The sequence below is a fragment of the Lutra lutra genome, chromosome 7, assembly GCF_902655055.1.
Source record: "Lutra lutra chromosome 7, mLutLut1.2, whole genome shotgun sequence".
Lineage (NCBI taxonomy): Eukaryota > Metazoa > Chordata > Mammalia > Carnivora > Mustelidae > Lutra > Lutra lutra.
In genome coordinates, this window is record NC_062284.1 from 52,278,405 (window position 1) to 52,287,715 (window position 9,311).

Below are 9,311 nucleotides of genomic sequence, written 5' to 3' on the forward strand. Positions count from 1 at the left end.
CAGACTATATTCTTTTAGTGTTTATGAAAATGTGCAAGATTACAGCCATAGGAGAAGCCACAAGTACCCAGGAGTATGTTTCTCTTTATTGAAAACACTGTCCAAAATTATTAGAAATTTCATCCAGTTACTCAAGTAATCCAGCCATTGGCCAATTCTCTCCTTTCGTTGGATGTTTCAGAATCAATATACAAGATTATTGATTGAATTCTTTGACCATTAGTTCAGTTAATACAAATGTTAACTCTCGCTTATAATTGTCTTTTTAGGATCCAAAGGCATTTAAAAACTCAGCATAAGATCTGACTCGGTGGTACTCAAACACCCTTCCTAATAGATTCCATCCCAAGGGACAGAATCAACTCAGTAAGAAACAATGTAGATGTATGGTTTATTTAAAGTCTGTGGGTTAAAATTTATTAATTTCCTACTCCAGTGAATTTTAAATAGTAATACAATAGCTTATTTTACACCATAAAATATTAACCCATAAAATACCCTGTGTGAAAATTACCTTCTGGTAAAATACCTTGATTTACCCTGTGTGAAAACTAACTTCTGTAATTGAATTTCACTGACATACATTCATTTTTTTAAATATATAGTTTAAGCATAATACACATTCCCAAGAAAAAGTTTCCTTTTATATCAATAAGATTTTGAAATAGTGTCTTTTCCCTCCTCTCAGGCTTTAAAAACCAGGATAAAGATCGATAGAACATTTTATTCTCACATACCTTCCTTCTGCTGAATGTTTCATGTCTTGAACGCTTACAAACTGACAGCTTAGTGTATTGAACTATAATTAGGAGATTCAAATCACTTTCTATAAATATTGTAAACAAACTATGAAGAGAAATCTGGTTTAACAAAGAGAAAATTGCCAAGTCCATTCCAAAGTGAATGTGTGGGTTGAAAGTGTATATACATGTATATCTGTTTACATAAAGTTATATTACATAGTAATTACTATACAATTCTAATATTATATTACAATGTAGTTATATTATACTTATAAATTATATTTATAGTACAAAATTATATAATAAAATTATAATAATTGTTATAATGTATTATAAATCTTAGAGTATAAGGTAGTGATACCATAAAGTGATATTATAAAATTTTATTTAAAGTATGAAATTATATAGAATAAAATTACACAGATGATTTTTGTTGTAATCCACAACTATTTCTCTGTAATATAATACAATACAAATTATACCAATAAAACATCAGGATGAAATCTTTATGCAGAATCCCATTAATGAAAGGATATCCCCTGAGTGAGTAAGAACATGTAGGTCTAAGGAAAGCTGGAATTCAGTGAGAAGTCACACTTTGGTTACACAGTTTCTTCATAGCTGTTTTCATCTCTGTATTTCTCAATGTGTAGATAAGAGGGTTCAAGAGTGGAGTAAAAATGGTATAAAACACAGACAGGAGCTTGTCCACAGAGAACCGACTGAAAGGCCACACGTAAATGAAAATGCAGGGCCCAAAGAAGAGTGTGACTACCATGATGTGTGCAGAGCAAGTAGAGAGTGCTTTGGATACCCCACCAGCAGCACGCTGTTGGACAGTGATGAGGATAACAGTGTAAGACACCAAGAGGAGCAGAAAACAGCTCATGGAGAGCAACCCACTGTCAGAGATCATAAGTATACCCAGGACATATGTGTCCATGCAGGCAAGCTTGATCACAAGAGGAAGATCACAGAAGAAGCTGTCCACCTCATTGGGGCCACAGTAAGGTAAATTCACAGTAAAGGCTACTTGACTGATGGAGTGCACAAATCCAATGACCCATGAAACCAACACCAGCCCCATGCAAGTCTGCCGACTCATCATGGCCATGTAATGCAAAGGTTTGCATATAGCCACATATCTGTCATAGGCCATAGAAACCAGAAGTACCATCTCCGCCCCACCAATAAAGTGCAAGAAGAAGATTTGAGCCATACATCCTCCAAAGGAGATGAGCTTTCGATCACTAAGAAAGTCCCTGATCATCTTGGGGGTGGCAAATGAGGCTAGCCATATATCTAAGAAAGATAGATTTCCCAGCAGGAAGTACATAGGAGAGGAGTGCAAGTGGGAGTCAGAAATTACAGTGACCACAATGATGAGGTTACCCAGCACAGTGGCCACATAGATCCCAGAGAAAAATATAAAGAAAAAATGCTGGAGGTGTTGTGAAGTGCAGAGTCCATACAACACAAATTCTGACACAAAGGAGTAATTCTGCAGCTCCATTTTCTCAAGTTTCAGATTGTGTCCTGAATCTATATAAAGAAAAGAGGTGGACATGAAAGGGCCTGTCAACTACCAGGCACATGAAAGTGATCACCTAATTTTATCTGAATGTAACTTTAATTTGTAAGACAAAATATAAAATACAATACAGAGATGATTAAATCTAAGTCCAACAACAGAGTTTGCTTGTCTCCATATTTAGGCTGTTTAGAATCTTCCTTTTAAAATTTTTTAAAATCCGCTTAAGATAAAATGTACCTACCTACCAAAATTCACCCATTTTAAGTGTGAAACATAATGAATTTTAAACAAATTTATGGACTTTTGCAGCCTTCTCTACAATGCTTGCTTTGAAATCTAGACAATCCAGACTCCTTCAGGGACTTCTGGTAGTAGTAAAATTATCTCTTCCTTCCATATTCATTTGCTCACTCAGAAGCTCACCGCATTCAGACCATGGCTATGTAATGCCAAGTTTCCCATTCTCTCTTCAGTTAATAAAGCAATAGTATAGAAGGAAGTTGAGGGAAATTGGAAAGGGAGATGAACCATGAGAGACTATGGACTCTGAAAAACAATCTGAGGGTTTTGAAGGGGCGGGGGGTGGGAGGTTGGGGGAGCCAGGTAGTGGGTATTATGGAGGGCACGTATTGCATGGCGCACTGGGTGTGGTGCATAAACAATGAATTCTGTTACACTGATAAGAAATAAATTAAAAAAATAAATTTAAAAAATTTTTAAAAATAAATAAAAAAAAGGAAGTCAATTAACCTAAGGTTCATACAGTTCCCCTGATCCCACATTTTATTACTGCTCTTGTCATCTCTATTAATCATCCTGGTTTGGGATTAAAAAGCCAATGACCCAATTCATTTGTAGATTTATTGTGTATAAACTGACTACTTACTGAAGATTTTAGAGTGGCTTCAATTAAAGAAACATTTTCCAAAACCTCTCAACATGAACCAGAGCATAAAACCTATGCAATAATTTGAGGGAGGAGGTAGCTTTCACAGTATACATGAGTACTGATAATTTCAGCATTTGAATAAGAATGTAGTTCTGAACTTGCAGAAGAACTGGGTTGGGATGGATAGGTCACATTATCAGTTTATCGTGAGTAATGAGGTGGTACCCCAGTTGTCTCACTAAGAGGAAGACATTGTATAAATATTTTTATAAAGACATTGAACAGAACTCTTCATGAGTAATTTCACAAATGATGCAGAACTGTCCTTTGTATGAACTTTATTATGTTGGCCCTTTACGAAATTGAAGACTATAACATGAAATAATAGTTTGGTAAGGCTACTTAAAGGGAGCTAAAGTTACATGTTCCAGATTTGAAATATTCTAATGATGCGAACATGATATTGTGATAGAATTAAAAATCTAGAGGAATTCTATGGTTATTGTACCTGTTTTAGTCCACTTGAATAGCACCAGTCTCAACCAGGTTTTTGTAAGGATAACAGATACTCAGATTCTTTTGTTCCTCTTGAACTTTTATAAATGGATTATATTAAAAGATTTAATTGCAAGATTTTTTAAGAATAGGTGCTACCCCTCTTTAAAATGGGATTATATATCTGAAGTTAAACACTACTGAAGACAATTCAGGATCTCCTCACAAACTTAATTAGATGGCACTGATATTAGCTAACATACATATTACAGACGTGTAATTTTTGATGTGTTTTTGCTCAAAGGCCATAAGAATTTTCACATATAAACTTAAAACATAAATGGGTTTTCTAGAGATTTCCCAAATGGAAAACTTGGGAAACAAAAATAAAGAAATGTTTAACTTGTTATTGAATCAAAGATGCTCTGAAATTGGATATTGGTTATGGTTGCACAACTCTGTAAATATACTAATAACCATTGAATTGTACCCTGGAAATGAGTGGAGTTTTTGGTATATAAATTATATATCAATAAAACATTTTTGAAAATGGATGCTAAAAAAAGTGGAATAAATAAACTTAAACAGGGCTCTGATTTCAGAGAACACGCTGTGATTTTCAAAGGCATTTTAAAGATCGTTAAATCTTAAGTTTATAACCAGAAACAATGAGTTGATTTTGTATACCTACAAATGCTACTTGGGAAACAAATACAACAATGACAAAATTTGATTTTAACTGACAAGTTAATATTATTTCCTCCAACAATTTTAATGTAAAAAAATAATGGAATGAATTAATCTCTGCTTGACTTGTATGTTCAGACACAAATTCACTAAATGTCTATCAAAGTCTGTTTACTAACCTGGGGTTAGATGTTCACTGCTGGTGCTGCTGATCCCTCAACTTTTTTTTCAAATCTACTATACCTGAATGGAACTTCTGAAAACATACATATTTTTTATTCTATAGAAGATTTAATAATCTCTTTCTCTTTCTCCTTCTCCTGGAAAACAATTCCAGAAAAACATCACTTTAAGAAGCTGGAGAACTTCAGATTTGAGTCTTCTTTGGACTTTAGATATAAATATCTATATCCTCTCTCCCATCAAATTAATAATCCCTTAAAGATGGGACATTGATGGCCAATTACCATAATGGAGCTTGGGGAATATTTTCAAGTGGAAATTTGTGCTAATAAGTCATGTTCATTTCCCCAAGTGACAAGGAAGAAAGATTTAAAGACATCAGGTTCTATATAAACACAGGTACAATTATTTTAATAGTTTAAGCAGGATAATATATATCCTCATCAGGTTAATAGAATGTAAAATGTGCCTTTCTTTCCTGTAGAAAATTAAATTAACAAGTTACATTTTAAAAATATACTGAAAGTCGGCCAATCCTGCACATTATTTTATGTAACTTTGATAAAGCACAATATGATGGAGCCTCAGATTTTTTATGTGCCAAAATATTTCCTTTCTCCATATTTATATGTTCATGAATAATGAAATCTCCTGGTCTCTGGGTTACTTTGCACACTATTTATAATTGTTATCCCACTTAACTCCCCAAATAATTTGAGGTTAATTTGGGCTTCTTTTGCTAATGGTTGTATGCTTGATTACAAATCTCCCAGAATTTTCTGATGAATGAAAATCACATTTACAACAATTTGCATGACATTCAATTCCATATTAGGTGTATAAGCACAGCCCAATTTATAAGGGATTTCATTAACAAGACAGCATCTTAGTAAAAAGTCTCATTTTCTATATTGGCTTTAGATAATTGTGTTTCACTTAAAGGAAATCACAAAGCTTTTCTAAGTTTGTTTCTCCTTTGAAAACACACAAATTATTATTGCTGAAGAAAAACTGTAAAATAACCTATATGTTGGGGCACCTGGGTGGCTCAGTGGATTAAGCCTCTGCCTTCTGCCCAGGTCATGATCTCAGGGTCCTGGGATCAAGCCTTGCATCAGGCTCGCTGCTCAGAGGGAGCCTGCTTCCCCCTTTCTCTCCGCTTGGCTCTCTGCCTGCCTCTCTGCCTACTTGTAATCTCTCTCTCTGTCAAATAAATAAATAAAATATTTTAAAAAAGAAGTAACCTATATGCATCAATTTAATTTGTTTTTGATATACAGTTATTATTTAGGTACAAATATACTATGTAAAGCCAAGAATTGTTGAGAAGCTTCTGATAACAAACAGAGTCAATGTTTGGTTTGGAGTTAGGAGAATATTTTCCTAAATACGGTGATTAATATTATGTGTCAATTTGAAGGAATGTTGTGGAATGAAATTACCAAAGAAATTGATGAATTCCGAGTAAAACAGATTGCCCTGCATGACATAGGTGGGCCTTCCCCAATCAGCTGAAGTTCTGAAGAGGAGAAAAAGAGCAGTCTTCCCAAGCAAGAAAGAACTCTCTAGGAGGCTGTCTTTGAATTTCATCTGTACCATCAATCCTCCCGGGACTCCAGCCTTCCAGTCCACATTGTAGATTTAGATTCTAAACTTGCCAGGCTCTGAAAGACAGTGAGCCATTACTTGTATTAAATCTCTCTCTCTCTTTTCCTCTCCCTCTCTCTCATTCATCCTCTTCATCCTCTGTCTCTTTATTTCTGTCACTGTCTCATCTCTCTGTCTCCCTTTCTCTTACCTGAAAACCCTGAACAATACCATAAATATAAAGTCAGTAATAGAAGAATTCAGAAAGCAAAATACACAAAAATATGTTTAAAAAAAAACCCACTTTGTATTTTAGGAAATATCACAATAGAATTTAAATCCAACTACAAACTTGTTTACTCTGTTTCCAATCTTGTGACCCCCAAAGTCACTACATAGAGTTGTATAGATTTAAAGTGCTCTAGACTTATTGGCCAAAGGGTCTGTGGGAGCCGATATCCAGCCTGTGCCCCACCCTTCCAACAAACAGTATATCCTAAATGAGCCTGGGTTTGTCCCCTGGAAGCACTTTTTTTCTAATCCATACAAAGTTCCAGTGTGGCTATTTTAGCCTTGCTGACAAAACCCTAAATCTTTAACATAGAAAAAAATATTTATAAATCAATAAGTGAGGCAAACTTGAAGAGAGAGAAGAGGAAAGAATTTAAGAAAATTATTTTTTAAAAGGAAGAAGACTAATAGGCCAATAAACATTAAAAAATGACCTGGTTAAATAAAACTTAACAAGGCATATCTTTATTCACATATCAGATTTGGAATAAATACATCAAACTCATGGTCAGGTCTAATGAAAATAGTTAATCTCATAATAAAAATAATATAAATTTAAATAACACTTGATGTCTCTTCAGGGCTTTCTTTATGCCAGTACTATGTCAAGTTGATTCTTTCAATTAATCTTCACAAAAGTCTAATGAGAAAAACACCATCATTACCAGTGTATAAATGAGGAGACTGAGGCTAATATGTTTGGACACACGCACTGTCAGTAGCAGAGTTGATGTTCTAACCCAAGTGCATGGGCTCTAGAATCTATATTCTTTTTTTTTTAAGATTTTATTTATTTATTTGACAGACAGAGATCACAAATAGGCAGAGAGGCAGGCAGAGAGAGAGGAGGAAGCAGGCTCCCTGCAGAGCAGAGAACCCGATGTGGGGCTTGATCCCAGGACCCTGGGATCATGACCTGAGCCAAAGGCAGAGGCCTTATCCCACTGAGCCACCCAGGTGCCCCTAGAATCCATATTCTTAACTGTGGAATACTGCTGCCCTCACTGTTAATATATATCAGGGGGCACCTGGGAGGCTCAGTTAATTAAGTGTCAGACTCTTGGTTTTGGCTCAGGTCATGATCTCAGTGTTATGAGACTATGCCCACAGAGTTGGGCTCTACACTCAGCCAGGAATCTGCTTGGAATTCTCTCTGCCACTCTTACCCTCACCCCTACTCATGTGCTCTCTGTCAAATAAATAAAATCTTTAAAAAATGTAAATCAGCATAAATTTTTGATACACACTTTGGAAATATAAATCAGTCTCCTTGAGAACTGCCAATAGATCTAGACCTAGTATTTCTATGACAAAAGAAGTCTATTAAGAATGGAGAGGGCACGGATTGCATGGAGCACTGGGTGTGGTGCAAAAACAATGAATACTGTTACGCTGAAAAAAAAAATTAAATAAATAAAAATTAAAAACTCTGATATAGACTATAAAATAAAGAAAAAGAAGTGTGGATTAATAAATAAAAATTTATAACAATTTATTTTTTTCCACATTACTTAAAATGAATTAAAGTAGATCAGTGTGTCAGAAAATAATGACAAGAAAAACAAATTTTCAGTGCATATTTCAACATATTAAGAAAGGTTAATGGTGTTTTCTTAAAAAAAAGAGAGAGAGACTAGGCTATACATGTAGTGCACATTCTCAGTAGCAGGAAGCACTGACTCTAAGCCAGTAGATGTTTCTTATCTGGATCTTTGAGTTGGTTATATCATCACTGTCATAAAACATCCTGATGCAGGTTTTTATATGTAGAAGAAGTAGATGTTGGAGAAACAGCCCCAAGAACAGTTGTCGGTGGTCTGGTGAATCATGTTCCTCTTGAATAGATGCAAAATTGGATGGTGATTTTACTTTGTAACCTGAAACCTGAAAAGATGGGGGGGGGGAATATCTCAAGCAATGGTGATGTGTCCTAGTTCACTTGAGAAGGTTGAAATCTTGGCACCTCCTAATGGGTCTATTCCTGGAGACAGAATTATTTTTGATGCTTTTTCTGGAGGCCTGACAAGGAGCTAAATCCTAGGATGATTTGGGAGAAGATCTAGCCTGATCTTTACTAATGATGTGTGTGTGACTACACGTAAAGGAGCTCCCTTTGAGGTGAAAGGGAAGGGAGTGTATAGGGCTCAAACTATGACCAATAGTGGAATAAAATAAAATTAAATGCTTCATTTACTGAACTACATTGGAGTTGCATTGGTGAATGAAATCAGCAATTGTCTCCCTCACAGTATTTACATTCTCACAGAAAATGCAGACAATTAAACATAAACAAAATGGTAATTTACAATAAATCTAAGGGAAAAAAATCAAAGTAAGTAAGAGTGGGAATGCCAGAGTTTTCATTTTAAATACGATGTTAAGAATATGCCTCACTGAGAACAGGACTTTTGACCAAAGACGTAAAGGAATACATGGGAGCATCCATGTGTACCTCTGGGAAAAGCAAAACACAGAGAGAACAGCCAGTGCAGAGGCACTTATGTGGCTGCTGCCTGATGATATTCAAACAACTCCTAGAACTAATGTGGAGTAAGGTGGAAAGTGATTGGGATGATAAGCAACTGTAGGTGGAGCATAAATCCTACAGGGCCTAAGACACACCAGCACATGGCTTTCTCTTCTGAGTGAAGTGGTGAGGGTGAGTTTTGAGTAGAGGACTGGGGTTAGAACAGCTCTAACTGCTCCTGTTGGAAAAAGCAAGGATGGAAGCTAGGAGACCAGATAAGCAGCAAGTTCACTAATTCAGGCCAACTCTGATGATGGCTCATTCCACAAATGTACACTGTAAGATAGAAGTAGTCAGATGCCAGGTATATTTTGAAATTATAGCCAATAGGATTTCCTGACGATTATTTTTTTTCAAGTTTTTATTTAAATTCCA

At 35.4% G+C, this 9,311-nt stretch overlaps 1 protein-coding gene and 1 pseudogene across 1 annotated transcript; one reads left to right on the plus strand and one right to left on the minus strand.

Annotated features, from left to right (window-relative positions):
* Positions 1 to 1,323: 1,323 nt before the first annotated feature.
* LOC125104418 (olfactory receptor 4K14) lies at positions 1,324 to 2,283 on the minus strand. The gene has a single exon (XM_047737048.1). The coding sequence runs from the start codon at positions 2,254 to 2,256 to the stop codon at positions 1,324 to 1,326; it is 933 nt and encodes a 310-aa protein (XP_047593004.1). The 5' UTR covers positions 2,257 to 2,283.
* Positions 2,284 to 5,953: 3,670 nt separating this feature from the next.
* LOC125104419 (aminoacyl tRNA synthase complex-interacting multifunctional protein 1-like) lies at positions 5,954 to 8,584 on the plus strand (annotated as a pseudogene).
* Positions 8,585 to 9,311: the final 727 nt, after the last annotated feature.